At 24.6% G+C, this 18,191-nt stretch overlaps 3 protein-coding genes across 3 annotated transcripts in view; all 3 read right to left on the bottom strand. All coding sequences in view use genetic code 6, as the record gives it.

Annotated features, from left to right (window-relative positions):
- TTHERM_00848190 (hypothetical protein) overlaps positions 1–1,331 on the bottom strand; it is a gene marked incomplete at both ends in the record, with an annotated part of 4,325 nt that extends 2,994 nt beyond the window's left edge. The window contains one exon of the mRNA XM_001009311.3: positions 1–1,331. This exon is cut by the window's left edge and continues 2,839 nt beyond it. Within this exon, the coding sequence (XP_001009311.3) occupies positions 1–1,331 (1,331 nt within the window).
- A 1,672-nt stretch (positions 1,332–3,003) lies between these two features.
- On the bottom strand, positions 3,004–8,391 carry TTHERM_00848180 (kinase domain protein; the record flags this gene model as incomplete). The annotated part of the gene is made up of 2 exons (XM_001009310.2): positions 3,004–3,290; positions 3,348–8,391. 2 exons carry the CDS (start codon positions 8,389–8,391, stop codon positions 3,004–3,006), a joined length of 5,331 nt encoding a protein of 1,776 aa, XP_001009310.2.
- A 2,640-nt stretch (positions 8,392–11,031) lies between these two features.
- TTHERM_00848170 (kinase domain protein) lies at positions 11,032–16,434 on the bottom strand (the record flags this gene model as incomplete). Its single annotated transcript, XM_001009309.2, has 1 exon — positions 11,032–16,434. One exon carries the CDS (start codon positions 16,432–16,434, stop codon positions 11,032–11,034), a length of 5,403 nt encoding a protein of 1,800 aa, XP_001009309.2.
- Between the last annotated feature and the right edge of the window lie 1,757 nt (positions 16,435–18,191).

Raw genomic sequence — 18,191 nt, 5'->3', positions numbered from 1 at the left:
AAAAATGAATCTACAGATGTTCCACTTATATTAACTGGTATTTAATATGCTGGAGTCATAAGCTGAGGAGACACTCTCAAATCCATTATTGCCAAGCCTTAATCTTAAGAACTCTAAAAGAGAAATTAATTATTTATTTCTACAGCTCCAGTCCACCGCCATCTGCTGTTTCCTGCATTGACGCTAGTCGATTTTTGTACATTCAATATATTAGGTACATCTAAATTTAAATTTGGTTCAGATTTTTTAAAGGCTAGTAGCGAATTTCCATTAGAATAATAAAGATACTATTACTATGAATCTTTAGATAAAATGAGACTAAGTGAATCAAACGGAGCTGAAATTATTTGGAATAATTTAGGGTTCAATTTGTTAGTAATGTCAATAATGTAAATACCAACAGATCTTTACCCAACCATCACATAATTTTCATCATTTGTCAAAGTAATAGCAAAGCTATTAGGTGAACTATTTGGATCAACCCACCAATGGTGAACTACTTAGGGAGGATTATCGACAGTAAAATTTGTAAATTAATTTTAAACGTACTTTTATTAAATAGGATACAAATCAATAATACTGAATCCATCCCAATATTCAATGATCATGACAAACCTTCCATCTTAAGTTATTACAAAATAACTAGGAGAAACGGAAGATGATATTGCAACATTAATTAAATTCAAAGTCTATTGTGCATTTGTCTGGTCTTACCAATAAAAAACCATAAGACCATAATTATAATCAGAAATTATTACCCATAACATATCCTTAGTAATTTTGAGTACTTTCAAAGTAGACTAAACAATATAATTAGCTAATATTCTTATAATTTAGTTGTCTCTCTTGCTTATATCGACTAATGTAAGCAGTCCAGAAAGATGGGTAATTATTACTCGATTCTCATTTTCAAGTATCTATATCCATTGTATTTGAGAAACATCTGTCTGATTCTAATAATATTAATACAAGCCATATGAATTATCTGAATATAAAAATTAGTATGCACAAAAAGTGTTATTAATACTTATAAACACATGCTAACCATCACTAGTCACTGCGATTGATTAATAAAGAGGGTCATTCAACTTACCTTAAAAGATTAATTTATTATTATTATTCGAGTCCAAGATTATGAGTCCTTCTACTTCAGCTGTTGCAAACAGAAACCCTTTCTTGCTTGCTACATCAATGTATTAAATTTAGTTAATGCTGTCGAGAGTATCTACCTTATTTGAGTAAGTAGACGAGTATATAGAAGAGAATTATTGTAGAGAGATTTAAATAATATTAAATAGTATTATTGTAGCTGCATTTGCATATAATTTCATTTATTATTTGGAATTGATGCTAATCAATCAGAGAATTAAGCTAAAAATCTTGCTTTTAAAGAAGTAAATATTCACTTAAATTTGTTTTTTTATTAAAATCTTAATTTAATTTATTGTATTTATAATCAATTATATATTTATGAAATGCATATTTTATTTAGATAATCTAATCAACTCTTGCTTCGAACCAAAGCATGGCTAGTTATAAAATAAAAGAGGTCAATTAAAAGTAAATCAGAATGAATAAAAGAATCAAATTTTACCATTAAAAATTAAGAATCTGAATATCATTTATTTTCGCCTAAAAAAACTACACAAAATTTAATTATTCATGCTCCATATATTTATATAAGAATTGTCTATGAATTATGAATTTTAATCAAGATAACTATATCGCTTTAGTTAATTAAAAAAGTATATATTTCAATTACAAATTTTCAAGATAGAAATGATAATTTTTTGTAAATTATTTTTGTAATCCTCATTAAATTAAATAGCATGAATTTTATTTAGATTTAAACTAATGATTAATTAGCTAAATTTCTTAATTTGTTACATTTAGATAAAAAGAAATGATACTAAGTACATAAAAAGATAAACAATAAGCAGAGTTATAGTTAATTTTTCTAATTATTTACAAATATAAACATTTTTGGCAAATTATACTTTTATTTGTCTTTTAAATATGATTAAGGTTGTAAATTATTGAAAAAAACTCAATTTTTCTAAACTGAGAGAAGATAAATTATTATTGTTTTATAAAGCCTAAAAAAAATTGAGAAATTAATTGACAATTTTTGAGTCTGGTTCTTTAATTGAATTATTTTTCTTTCTAATTTTTAATTTGTATTCAAAAATTCTTAATGTAGGATTAAAAAAATTTGGTAAAACAATACTTTGATTTATAAAAAAATCCTATTAATTTTTATAATAAGAATTTATGAAAGATTTCAAAAACTAAAATTAATAAGAAACAATTTAAATTTTCATTTCTCAAAATCTTAGATTTCATGAATCCAACAATTTATTAAAAGCAAAGAAAATTAATCTTAATATTTTTTTTCCCATTCAGTTTTAGATAATTAAACATATCTAAAGCTATAATAATTGGTAATTCTAATAAGAAGCGTAAGAAACTTAAGGTATACATACTGTTTACTGATCTTTATTTTATTCAAATAATGATTTCTGTTATAATAAATAGTATTTAAATTTATTTAAATATTGCATTTAAATAAATAATTAAAATCCCCTTTAATGCTTTTTATTCTTTAATTTTAAAAATTATTTTTCTATAAACATAATAATTTTAATCAATTTTACTTTTTAGATATATGTAAATTTTCTTTGAATTCTAAATGTTACCATATACTCTAAATTATCATAAATTAAGAGTTCAAACCCCCTCCACCTAATTTTTTACTCAATTTTTTATACTTTTCCCTTAATATGATATTTTTATACACTTAAATTTAAAAAAAATTTTTATATTAGTATATAAATTTAAATTATTATGATTGAAAAATGATAGAAATTTCAAAAACAATATAGCTTAATAATTTAGTAAAGATAGAATTGTTAATTAGTTAGTAAATGAGATATCTAGTTAGCTATTTAGCTAATTTAAATTCTTTTTAAGATAAGTAAAAATGAATTAAATTATTAAGATAATTCATTCATTTTATTATTCATTTTAACTGTTTGATTTGATATTTAAAACATCAAATCTGTATTTGTTTATCTTATTATCTTAACGCTCTTATTATTAATCTTAATTTGTTCTAGGAGCATTTTTTTGACCGAGAATAATCTCTTAAGATTATATTTAATAATTTGATTTTAAAGTATATTCCTTTAGAGTATTTTCTTAAATATCTTCTCCTTCCATGCTTATAATTTCATCATCTGCATTACTTTAGGATTCTCCAAAATTGTTTTCATTTTAATTAAATGTTGTTGCTTAAATTGTTAATTTTTAATTTCCTTAAAAGAAATTTTAATTTGAATTTAATATACTTTTTAATTGGATTGGAGTGAATACCACAGGATGCTAATCTTAATTATTTTCACTGTACTATTTAGTGTTCCTATATCTTAATTAGTTTTATGTATTATTTTAGCTGCTATTTAATTACTTTTATAAAACAATTCTATTTAATTATGAGTCTTCTGTTTTATCTTATTCTATTTTGATCAAAAATTACTTCAAAATGAATTGTTTTTAATTATAAAAACGCAACAATATTTCAGATTAATCTTCTATAGTAGGACATCCTTTTAGTAAAAATAGATCTTGTTTAGATGTGTAATCTAGCCATTAAGGAAGTTTTCTGTTTTCATAGGATGCAAGAGGTACATATTCTAATTTAAATATTCTACGCAGTCCAGATAAATAAGATTTGTTAGCTTTTGTAAAAGCTCTCACACTGGCTATTTCATGTTCTTCCAAATGAATTGATTCACCAGAACAAGGACGATATCTTGGAGGAGAAGGATTTACAAGTCCAAGAGTATCTGCAAATAAAATTTCTTTAAGTAAATGTCTATTTATCATCGAAAATAACTTAGATCTAGTTTATTTTTAAATTACTTTAATTGAAATTGAAGTTTTTTTATTTCTAACAGGAATTTCTTGCTAATAAGCTTCTTAAGCTGTATTTTCCTCTTCTTCCTCTATATTAAAAGTATTTAAAGCCAAATCAAAAGATTCTTTCTTGATTGATAATTAAGGAATATTACAATTATAAGATTTATTTTACTAATTTATATTAATATTATTGTTGAAGTTCTAATTCAGATTTGATGGTGAGGCAGCAATACGTGCCATTGGCAAAATAGATAAATTTGCTTCATCATTATCTTCATCTTCTTCCATATGCTTGATGTGCACATAGTGCTTGTACCAATCATTTTTAGTATATTTCTTTTAATCTTTCGAATATTATTTTAGGAAGTTATAGGCTTTCATGGTGATTTTATCTTTTTCAAGAAGATGTCGAGCTAAAAGACTCCTGATAGATAGTCTCAGTAAGTTAGATTTTGATTCTATGTACTCTTTATATGAAGTAACAAGTTAAACTTCTCCATCAAATATAAATGATATATGGTTCTTAAGAAGGTCTGCTATGAACTTTTCAAATAAAAGAGATAAATCCCTTTAACTGAGATAAGTTTATTCTATTTTTGTTTGTTTTTGATTTGGTGTTTTAGCTAAATCTGTTATCTTTTTTTAAAAATCTCTCGATAAATTAAGCTCTTAAGAAATATTTTTTTTAGCCATTTCTTTGGCTTTGTCTTAAATTTAAGAATGTTCCATGTCATTAACGTTTGTTTAGTCTTCTGGTATAGGATTTTCACTTATTGTAATTCTGCCTTAATTGAATTCATTAATAAATTTTGTGAAAATCTCGTTCGCAATTTGCATGTTTTATCCAATAAAAATCGTTCTATGATAAAAGGTATGATTGATTTTAGCATACTCTGTTGAATATAAATTTTTTTGAGCAAAGATCCAGTTATAAAAGATATTTTAGTACTTGTAAAGTCCCAAGACAAAAACAATAGGACCGAGAATTTAGAAAACTAGGTTAAGGATAGTTAAAAATGGTATTTAATTTGTAACTACACAAAAGGTGTCACTTGCTACTGAGTATTAATCTGTTACATTCAAAAAGAAGCAATATTTATTATTGAATTCAGAATAACTGCATTAACCTGTAAATTTAAGGAGAGAAGGCTAAAACTAAAGCCAAAAATTTGATGGAATAGAAATATATTATCCGTTTTTTATCAAATAAGCGTTATATGTGAGAGGAAGAGATTGATCTGTCTAGCTATCTACTATAATAAAAGAACTTTATGAAAACTCTATACTTATTGAGGTTTTTATTTGTAAGTTTCCATCAGAAAACTAGCTGTTGACCTAATTTTACAAGTTCATATTAGGATTAGGATTTAAGACTAATCTGTCTCTAATTTAAAAAAAAGATGCTTAATTTATAGTAAAATTTTGTATAATGTCATAATTAGTATTATCTTATAGCTAGACAGTGATGTTTACTAATTATAATAATTCCTCTTTTTTCGATGTGAAATTAGTGTTTTGAATTCCATAGATAAAAACCTCTATCTTGTTATTCAAACAAGCATTCAAGACCTATGGATCTCCTTCTAATCTTAGTTGGTTTCTTGCACTTGTAGTAGATGAAATCAAACCATTATAATTTTTGTTTACAAACATACCATACTATAAATCAATAGTTAAAAACATATAAACTCTACTCTGTAATGCTGAAATATAATATAATAACTGATATCCTTGATTCTAAGGAGGGTTTAAATTAATATTTAGTGATGATTGAGTATTAAAAAAAATAGGATTTAGTGTTACAGAGTTTTATAGAACTAGCTTAATATTATTTAGCAATTAATCACTGAAATTTATTCCATTAAGGTTAATACCGAGGGGTTTTTAATATTAGAAAACGCTGGTTACAAAATCAGATTTATCAAGTAAACCTATATTATGGAAGTAATTCAAAATTTGATTTGCCTAATCTAAACTTTAATCAACTCCATGTACATCCTTCGTAAATACTAAGTCTGAAGCTAAGACTGGAATATTTGATTAAACTACGATTGTATTTTAGATTAGTTGATTTAACTTACTTGTATCATAATTTTAACCTAGAGAGCCTTTAACGATATTAAGTGAAAGTGTTTATTGAATAGGATTGTAATTCATCCAATATGGCAAGCTTTATAACTGTCCATATTATATGTAATAAACATTTGTTATTTATATTCCAGGAGTAGGAAGAAGAATCTGAAATTAATAGTTAATTTGCTATCCAACAAGCAAAGACTGATACTTACTGAGATGAATAAGCTATGGTGAACCTGTATTTGCATTTAAGACTTATTATATTTCAGTATGAATATATGTGTTGCTTTTTAATGGTACTGTTCTCAGACCATTCTGGCTGAGTATGTAGAAGAAGTCATCAAAAGGCGAAGTGCATACAGAAGCAGCATGCTCATTAACGTATTAGAATGTGCTTATTATTTTTGGTTGAGTAATATCTGTATAATTAACCAAACTAATTTCACCAATATCTAGCTAACTCACTAGAGCATATGTGTTATTTTATATAAGAGAAATAAAGTTCGAATAACCCTGAATCTAAACTCTGCTTACAATATTTAGTTCAGGAAGAGAATTCATGTCTATTACATCAATACCATATAAGCCTTGCACTATGAAAGCATATTGTTTATTAGAGCCATATTTGGCTTTTATAATATTTTCTCCTCCATTGGTTCTAGAAAAACTAGCTAATTGTGGGTTTTTCTTATTTGAAATATCCACAACACAAATAACACTAGCTCTTTCTACAGCGACAATATAATTACTATCATGAGAAATAATCAATCCATTTGCAATACCGCCAAATATTCCATTTTAGAATTACCACTAGCTAATTTATGTAAATTTACCTATAGTGGTACTATTAAACAAAACAAAGCTAAAATGGTTATCAAACACAAAGAGTGTCTCATCATCGCTCATGTCCATAGAATATGAATAAGAAGGATCATCAGATGGTATAGATTAAATTAAAATAGGGTTTGTTCTATCTGTTATGTTATATATATTCATCATGGTTGTCAAAGTTTGAATAGGGACTGCCAAATAAATATGGCTCTTACCAAAGAGAAAAAATGAATCTACAGATCCTCCACTTATATTAACTGGTATTTAATATGCTGGAGTCATAAGCTGTGGAGACACCCTCAAATCCATTATTGCCAAGCCTTAATCTTAAGAACTCTAAAAGAGAAATTAATTATTTATATCTACAGCTCCAGTCCACCTCCATCTGCTGTTTCCTGCATTGACGCTAGTCGATTTTTGTACATTCAATATATTAGGTACATCTAAATTTAAATTTGGTTCTGATTTTTTAAAGGCTAGTAACGAATTTCCATTAGAATAATAAAGATACTATTACTATGAATCTTTAGATAAAATGAGACTAAGTGAATCAAGTGGAGCTGAAATTATTTGGAATAATTTAGGGTTCAATTTGTTAGAAATGTCAATAATGTAAATACCAACAGATCTTTGCCCAACCATCACATAATTTTCATTATTTGTCATAGTAATAGCCAAGCTATTAGGTGCACTATTGTGATCAATCCACCAACGGCGAACTACTAAGGGAGGAGTATCCACAGTAAAATTTGTAAATTAATTTTAAATATACTTTTATTAAATAGGATACAAATCAATAATACTAAATCCATCCCAATATTCAACTATCATGACATACCTTCCATCCTAAGTTATTACAAAGTAACTAGGAGAAACAGAAGGTGATATTGCAACATTAATTAAATTCAAAGTCTTTTGCGCATTTGTCTGGTCTTACCAATAAAAAACCATAAGACCATAATTATAATCAGAAAGTATTATCCACAACATATCCTTTGTAATTTTGAGTCCTCTCAAAGTAGACTAAACAGTATAATTAGCTAATATACTTATAATTTAGTTGTCTCTCTTGCTTATATCAACTAATGTAAGCAGTCCAGAAAAATGGGCAATTATTACTCGATTCTCATTTTCTAGTACTTATATTCTTTGTATTTAAGAAACATCTGTCTTATTCTAATAATATTAATACAAGCCATATGAATTATTTGAATATAAAAATTAATATACACAAAAAGTGTTATTAATACTTAAAAACACATGCTAACCATCACTAGTCACTGCGATTGCTTAATAAAGAGGGCCACTCAACTTACCTTAAAAGATTAATTTATTATCATTATTTGAATCAAGGATTATGAGTCCTTCTACTTCAGCTGTTGCAAAAACAAACCCTTTCTTGCTTGCTACCTCTATGAATTAAATTTAGTTAATCCTGTCGTGAGTATCTACCTTATTTGAGTAAGTAGACGAATATATAGAAGAAAATTATTGTAAAGACTAGGATAGAGAGATTTAGATAATATTAAATAGTATTATTGTAGCTGCATTTGCAAATAATTTCATTTTATATTTGGAGTTGATGCTAATCAATCAGAGAATTAAGCTAAAAATCTTGCTTTAAAAGAAAGAAATATACACTTAAATTTGTTTACTTATTAAAATCTTAATTATATTATTGTATTCATAATCAATTATATATTAATGAAAAGCATATTTTATTTAGAAAATCTAAACAACTCTCGCATCTAACCAAAGCATGGCTAATTATAAAATAGCAGAGGTCAATTAAAAGTAAATCAGAATGAATAAAACAATCAAATATTACCATTAAAAATTAAGAATCTGTATATCGTTTATTTTCGCCTAAAAACTACACAGAATTTAATTATTCATGCTCCATATATTTATATAAGATTTGCCTATGAATTATGAATTTTAATCAATATTGATAGCTCTATCACTTTAGTTAATTAAAAAAGCATATATTTTAATTACAAAATTTCAAGATACAAAAGATAATTTGCTTGTAAATTATTTTTGTAATCCTCATTAAATTAAATAGCATGAATTTTATTTAGTATTTACACTGAAAAGTAATTAGCTAAAACTCTTTCTTTTTACATTTAAATAAAAGGAAAGAATATGATGTACATGAAAAGATAAATAATAACCAAAGTTATAGTTAATTTTTCTAATTATTTACAAGTTTTAATATTTTTGTGAAAATATCATTTTATTTATCTTTCCAATATGAATAAGTTTGTAAATTATTGAAAAAAACTCAATTTTTCTAAATATGTGAAAATATAAATTATTATTCTTTTATAAAGACTAAAAAAAATTTAGAAATTGATAGTTTTTGAGTCTGGCTCTTTAATTGAATTATTTTTCTTTCAATTATTTGCATTTAAAAATTCTTAATGCAGTATCAAAAAAATTTGGTAAAACAATATTTTGATTAATAAAAAAATCCTATTAATTTATATAATAATGATTTATGAAAGACTACAAAAACTAAAATTAATTAGCAAAACAATTTAAATTTTTTTTTCTTAAAATCTTAAATCTGTTATTTTCTTAATAGCATTAATTATATTGTTTTTACTTCAAATCCACTCTATATTTTTATACTTTTATCTATCATCAAATTTTTAAATAAACTTAATTATGTTTTTATATTTGTTATTTTTATTATCTATATTCTTGTTAATTAGTTTACTCACTTTAAACAATAGAAAAATGATGATATTATTATTACAAAATTAAAAAATTAATTTACAAATTACTTTTAAATGGTGTTACTTAATTAACATTTTTTAGAATAAGAATATTTATTAGAAATATTTCAAAAAGTATTATTAAATATTTTTTATTAATTAGATTTTTTCTATATGCAAATATTTTTGATGAATCTAACAATTTATAAAAGCAAAAAAAATTAATCTTAATATTTTTTTTCCCATTCAGTTTTCGATAATTAAAAATATCTAAAGAAAGATGTGTAATTCTAATAAGAAGTGTAAGAAACTAAAGGTATAAATACTTTTTACTGCTCTTTATTTTATTCAAGTATGATTAATGTGATAATAAACAGTATTTAAATTTATTTAAATTTTTCATTTTTAAAAAATAAAATCCCCTTTAATACTTTTTATTCTTTTGTTTTAAAAATTATTTTCAATTTATTTGATAATTATAATCAATTTTACTTTTAGATGCAAATTTTCTTTGAATTCTAAATGTAACCATTTACTATAAATTATCATAAACTAAGAGCTCAAACCCCCTCCTCCTAATTTTTTACTCAATTTTTCTTATTAAGATAATATCTCTAAATTTATAAAATTAATGTTTCTTAAATTAGAGGAAATACAGTATAAATCCTTTTTAATTAACTAATTCAATAAATAAATAATTAATATAAAGTTTTCTTGCTAAAAAATAGTTAGAAAGTTCATTTTATTAAAGAGGAAAAATTGCAATTTTTATATTTACCATATTAATCTTTACTAGAACTAATTTTTTTTTTAATAATTTTTACAATGGATCAACAAATTACTTATTTTACTAACGAAAAAATAAGACTATTTACAAGTAAAGCTTAAAAAAATGGTTTAAGTTATTTATTTATAAAAAGAGCATCAAAATATTTTTGATTTATTAAGGCCAAACTATATTTTGATTAAAATTATAAATATTTAAATTATGTTAAACATAGTATCAAATTATTTTAAAATTATTAATTTTATCTTTAGAATTTCCTTAAAAATGATTAAGATATTTTCTTCGTGCTTCTATTTCAATATTAGTTAGTTGTCATTAATGTTTATGGTGATTTCTTCTGCCTCAAATAAAATTAAACAAAATTTTTTGTTAAAATTAGAATTTAAACTATCTAAATCATTTATTAAAAATAATATTTAATTCAATTAATAAGAATACAACTAATAAATTTTATAATATTAACAAGTAATTAATGAGATTTAGCATACATTCACACTAAATATAAATTATTATTTTAGTATATAAATTTAAATTATTTTGATTGAAAAAATGATAGAAATTTCAAACAATAATTTCAAAAAGCAAAATAGTTAAGTAATTTAGTAAAATTATAATAGTTAATGAGATATTTAGTTAGCTATTTAGCTAATTTACAATCTTTTTAAGATAAGTAAAAATGAATTAAATTATTCAAAAAATTCACTCATTTTATTCTTCATTCTATTCTTCAGCTTATCTGTTTGTTTTGATATTTAAAACATCAAAACTGTATTTGTTTATCTTATTATCTTAACACTCTAATTATTCATCTTATTTTGTTCTAGCAGTGTTTTTTTGACTAAGAATAATGTCTTAAGATTGTATTTAATAATTTGATTTTAAATTAGATCCCTTAAGACCATTTTCTTAAATATCCTCTCCTTCCATGCTTATAATTTCATCATCTGCATTACTTTAGGATTCTCCCAAATAATTTTAATTTAAATTAAGGGCTGTTGCTTAAAATGTTGATTTTTATATTCCTTTAAAGAAATTTTAATTTGAATTTAATATGCTTTTTTATGGATTTGGAGTACCTGCCACAGAATGCTAATCTTAATTATTTTCACTATAGTATTTAGAGTGCCCAAATCTTAGTTAGGTTTATATATTATTTTAGCTGTTATTTAACTACTTTTAAAAGAAAATTCTGTTTAATTAATTGTTTTCTGTCTTATCTTATTCTATTTTAATCAAAAATTACTTCAAAATGAATTGTTTTTAACTATAAAAACGCAACAATATTTCAGATTAATCTTCTATAGTAGGACATCCTTTTAGTAAAAATAGATCTTGTTTAGATGTGTAATCCAGCCATTAAGGAAGCTTTCTGTTTTCATAGGAGGCAAGAGGTACATATTCTAATTTAAATATTCTACGCAGTCCAGATAGATAAGATTTGTTAGCCTTTGTAAAAGCTCTCACACTGGCTATTTCATGTTCTTCCAAATGGATTGATTCTCCAGAACAAGGACGATATCTTGAAGGAGAAGGATTAACAAGTCCAAGAGTATCTGCAAATAAAATTTCTTTAAGTAAATGTCTATTTATCATCAAAAATAACTTAGATCTAGTTTATTTTTGAATTACTTTAATTGAAATTGAAGTTTTTTTATTTCTAACAGGAAGTTCTTATTAATTAGCTTCTTAAGCTGTATTTTCCTCTCCTTCCACTATATTAATAGTATTTAAAATCAAATCAAAAGATTCTTTCTTGATTGCTAACTAAGGAATATTACAATTATTTGATTTTCTTTACAAATTTATATTATTATTATTGCTGTTGAAGTTCTGGTTCAGATTTGATGGTGTGGCAGCAATACGTGACATTGGCAAAATAGATAAATTAGCTTCATCATTATCTTCATCTTCTTCCATATGGTTGATATGCACATAGTGTTTGTACCAATCATTTTTAGTATATTTCTTTTAATCTAACGAATATTATTTTAAGAAATTATAGGCTTTCGTTGTAACTTTATCTTTTTCAAGAAGATGGCGAGCTAAAAGACTCCTGATCGATAGTCTCAGCAAGTTAGATTTTGATTTTAGTTACTCTTTATAAGAAGTTACAAATTAAACTTCTCCATCAAATCTAAATGATATATCATTATTAAGAAGGTCTGTTATGAACTTTTCAAATAAAAGAGATGAATCCCTTTAACTGAGATAAGTTTATTCTATTTTTGTTTGTTTTTGATTTGGTGTTTTAGCTAAATCTGTTATCTTTTTTTAAAAATCTCTCGATAAATTAAGCTCTTAAGAAATATTTTTTTTAGCCATTTCTTTGGCTTTGTCTTAAATTTAAGAATGCTCTATGTCATTAACATTTGTTTAGTCTTCGGGTTGAGGACTTTCACTTATTGAAATTCTGCCTTAATTGAATTCATTAATAAATTTTGTAAAAATCTCGTTCGCAATTTGCATGTTTTATCCAATAAAAATCGTTCTATGATAAAAGGTATGATTGATTTTAGCAATCTCTGTTGAATATAAATTTTTTTGAGCATAGATCCAGTTATAAAAGATATTTTAGTACTTGTAAAGTCCTAATACAAAAATAATAGGACCGAGAATTTAGAAAACTAGATTAAGGATAATTAAAAATGGTATTTAATTTGTTACTACACAAAAGGTGTCACTTGCTACTGAATATTAATCTGTTACATTCAAAAAGAAACAATATTTGTTATTGAATTCAGAATAACTGCATTAACCTGTGAATTTGAGGAGAGAAGGTGAAAACTAAAGCCAAAAATTTGATGGAATGGAAATATATTATCCATCTTATATCAAGTAAGCGTTATATGTTAGAGGAAGTGAGTGATCTGTCTAGCTATCTATTATAATAAAAGAACTTTATGAAAACTCTATACTTATTGGCGTTTTTATTTCTAGTTTTCCATTTGAAAATTAGCTATTGACCTAATCTTACAAGTTCATATTAGGATTAGGATTTAAGACTAATCTGTCTCTAAATCTAAAAAAAGATGCTTAATTTATAGTGAAATTTTGAATTATGTCATAATTAGTATTATCTTATAGCTAAACAGTGATGTTAACTAATTATAATATTTCTTATATTTTCGATGTGGAATTAACGTTTTGAATTCCGTGGATAAAAACCTCTATCTTGTTATTCAAACAAGCATTTAAGACCTATGGATCTCCTTCTAATTGTAATTGGTTTCTTGCGCTTGTAGTTGATGAAATCAAACCATTATAATTTTTGTTTACAAACATACCATACTATAAATCAATTGTTAAAAACATATAAACTCTACTCTGTAATGCTGAAATGTAATATAATAACTGAGATCCTTGATTCTAAGGAGGGTTTAAATAAATATTCAGTGATGATTGAGTATTAAAATAAATAGGATTTAATGTTACGGAGTTTTGTAGAACTAGCTTAATATTATTTAGCAATTAATCACTGAAATTTATTCCATTAAGGTTAATACCTAGGGGTTTTTAATATTAGAAAACACTGGTTACAAAATCAGATTTATCAAGTAAACCTATATTATGGAAGTAATTCAATATTTGATTTGCCTAATCTAAACTTTAATCAACTCCATGTACAGCCTTAGTAAATACTAAGTCTGAAGCTAAGACTGGAATATTTGATTAAACAACTATTGTATTTTAGATCAGTTGATTTCTCTTACTTGTGTCATAGTTTTAACCTAGAGAGTCTTTAACGATATTAAGAGAAAGTGTTTATTGAATAGGATTGTAATTCATCCAATATGGCAAGCTTTATAATTGACCATATTCTATGTAATAAACATTTGTTATTTATATTCCAGGAGTAGGAAGAAGAATCTGAAATTAATAATTAATTTGCTATCCAACAAGCAAAGACTGATACTTACTGAGATGAATAAGCTATGGTGAACCTGTATTTGCATTTAAGACTTATTATATTTCAGTATGAATGTATGTGTTGCTTTTTAATGGTACTGCTCTCAGGCCGCTCTAACTAATTATATAGAAGTAGTCATCTATAGGCGAAGCGCATACAGAAGTAGCATGCTCATTAACATATTAAAAAGTGCTCACTACTTTTGGTTGAGTAATATCTGTATAATTAACTAAACTAATTTCACCAATGTCTAGCTAACTCACTAGAGCATATGTGTTATTCTATATAAGCGACATAAAATTTGAATATCCTTAAGTCTAAACTCTGCTTACAACCTTTATTTGTGGAAGTTAAGTCATGTCTATTACATCAATACCATACAAGCCTTGCACAATAAATGCATATTTTTTATTAACCCCATATTTGGCTTTTATGATGTTTTCTCCTCCATTAGTTCTAGAAAAACTAGCTAATTGTGGGTTTTTCTTATTTGAAATATCCACAACACAAATAACACTAGCTCTTTCTACAGCTACAATATAATTACTATCATGAGAAATAATCAATCCATTTGCAATACCGCCAAATATTCCATTTTAGAATTACCACTAGCTAATTTATGTAAATTTACCTATAGTGGTACTATTAAACAAAACAAAGCTAAAATTGTTATCAAACACAAAGAGTGTCTCATCATCGCTCATGTCCATAGAATATGAATAAGAAGGGTCATCAGATGGTAGAGATTAAATTAAAACAGGGTTTGTTCTATCTGTTATGTTATATATATTCATCATAGTTGTCTAAGTTTGAATAGGTACTGCCAAATAAATATCGTTCCTACCGAAAAGAATAAATTGATCAACAGATGCACCACTAGTCTATACTGGTATTTAATATGCTGAAGTCATAAGCTGAGGAGAGACTCTCAAATCCATTATTGCCAAGCCTTAATCATAAGAACTCTAAAAGAGAAATTAATTATTTATCTCTACAGCTCCAGTCCACCTCCATTTGCTATTTCCTGCATTGACGCTGGTCGACTTTTGTACATTCAATATATTAGGTACATCTAAATTTAAATTTGGTTCTGATTTTTTAAAGGCTAGTAACGAATTTCCATTAGAATAATAAAGATACTATTACTATGAATCTTTAGATAAAATGAGACTAAGTGAATCAAGCGGAGCTGAAATTATTTGGAATAATTTAGGGTTCAATTTGTTAGAAATGTCAATAATGTAAATACCAACAGATCTCTGCCCAACCATCACATAATTTTCATCATTTGTCATAGTAATTGCCAAGCTATCAGGGGAAGTATCGTGATCGACCCACCAATGGGGAACTACTAAGGGAGGAGTATCCACAGTAAAATTTGTAAATTAATTTTAAATGTACTTTTATTAAATAGGGTACAAATCAATAATACTGAATCCATCCCAATATTCCATAATCATAACGTACCTTCCATCCTAAGTTATAACAAAGTAACTAGGAGAAACAGAAGGTGATATTGCAACATTAATTAGATTCAAACTGGTTTGTGCTTTTGTCTGGTCTTACCAATAAAAAACCATAAGACCATAATTATAATCAGCAATTATTACCCATAACATATCCTTTGTAATTTTGAGTCCTCTCAAAGTAGACTAAACAGTATAATTAGCTAATATACTTATAATTTAGTTGTCTCTCTTGCTTATATCAACTAATGTAAGCAGCCCAGAAAGATGGGCAATTATTACTCGATTCTCATTTTCTAGTACCTGTATTCTTTGTATTTGAGAAACATCAGTCTGATTCTGATAATATTAATACAAGTTATATGAATTATCTGAATATAGAAACTAATATGCATAAAAAGTGTTATTCATACTTATAAACACATGCTAACCATCACTAGTTACTGCGATTGCTTAATTAAGAGGGCCACTCAACTTACCTTAAAAGATTAATTTATTATTATTATTAGAGTCAAGGATTATGAGTCCTTCTGCTTCAGCTGTGGCAAACACAAACCCTTTCTTACTTGCTACCTCAATGAATTAAATTTAGTTAATCCTGTCGAGTGTGTCTACCTTATTTGAGTAAGTAGACGAATATATAGAAGAAAACTATTGTAGTGACTAAGATAGTGAGATTTAGATAATACTAAATAGTATTATTGTAGCTGCATTTACAAATAATTTCATTTTTTATTTGGAGCAGATGCTAATCAATCAGTGAATTAAGCTCAAGTTCTTTCTTTAATAGAAGTAAATTTACACTTAAATTTGTTTATTTTTTAATTTCTTAATTTAATTTAGCGCATTTAAAATCAATTATATATTTATGAAAAGAATTTTTATTTAGATAATGTAAATCACTCTCGCTTCTTAATTAAAATATGGCTAATTTAGAAAATAACAGAGTTCAATTTAAAGTAAATAAGAATGAATAAAACTATCAAATTTTACCATTAAAAAATAAATCTGTATATCTTTTATTTTTGCCTAAAAAAACTGCACAGAATTTAATTATTCATACTCCATATATTTATTTAGGAATTGCCTATGAATTATGTTTTAATAAAGACAACTATTTCACCTTTAGTCAATTAAAAAACTATATATTGTAATGATAAATTTTCAAGATAGAAATAATAATTTATTTGTAAATTAGTTTTGTAATCATCATTAAATTAAATATCAGCATGAATTTTATGTAGTATTTAAACTGACGAGAAATTAGCTATATTTCCTAATTTGTAACATTTAAATAAAAATGAATGATATTACAAAATAAGCCCATAAAAAGATAAATAATAAATAGAGTTATAGCTACTTTTTTTAATTATTTACTAGTATAAACATTTTAGGTAAAAAATCAATTTATTTGTCTTGCAAATATAAGTAAATTTGGAAATTATTTAAAAAATACTCAATTTATCTAAACATGAAAATATATTAATTATCTTTCTTTTATTAATTTTATTAAGACTAAAAAAATTGAGAAATTGTTAATTTTTCAGCTTGGCTCTTAATTGATTTTTTTTTATTCAATAATTTTTATTTTCATTTAAATAGGTTGTTAATGTAATATTAAAAAATTTGATAAAACCATACTTTGATAAAAGACTTGAAAAACTAAAATTTGTTAGCGAAACAATTTTAATTGTATACTCTCATTTTTGAGACAGACTCATAATATTTAAAATAAAAACCTTTTAAAAATGTTATACAAAACTTAGTTTAGTAGTATCTTAAAAATTAACTTCCTCAATGGCATTCATTATCTTGTTTTTATTTTACCTCAACTCTATCTTTTTGTATTATTATGTTTAATCAAATTACTATATTCAATTAATTTAGTTTTTATATTTTTGATTTTTTATAATCTATTTTTTCTTTGCTTATTCATTTTAAATAATAGAAAAAAGATGATATAGTTATTACAAAAAAAAAAAATTTTATTACTCAATACTTTTAAAACAATGTTACATAATAAACATTTTTTAGAATAAGAACATTTGTATAGAAATATTTCAAGTGTTATTAATTAGATTTTATGTATGTGTTGATATTTTTGATTAATGTTACAATTTACTATAAGCAAAGAAAATTAATATTAATCTCTTTTTTCCTATTTAATTTTCTATAACTAAACATATCTAAAGCTATAAAAAATGTGTAATTCTAATGAGAAGCGTAAGAAATTAAGGAATTAAAACTATTTACTGCTACTTTATTTCATTCAAGTATTAATGACTGTGATATACAAACATTATTTAAATTTTGCATATTTCTTAAATTAAAAGCCCCCTTAAATACTTTTTATTCTTTTTTTCTAAGAAATAAATTTAAGCCATTACTAAGAGGGGAGTTAATAAATAAGTACAATTCCAAGTTTTATACTTATAAAAAAGAATTTTATATAATAAATTTATTTTGATAATTATTAAGCTGGTTTA

The sequence above is a fragment of the Tetrahymena thermophila genome (genome assembly GCF_000189635.1).
Source record: "Tetrahymena thermophila SB210 genomic scaffold scf_8254783, whole genome shotgun sequence".
Lineage (NCBI taxonomy): Eukaryota > Ciliophora > Oligohymenophorea > Hymenostomatida > Tetrahymenidae > Tetrahymena > Tetrahymena thermophila.
The sequence above is the reverse complement of the archived record's forward strand: the minus strand, read 5'-3'. Positions and strand labels throughout refer to the sequence as shown.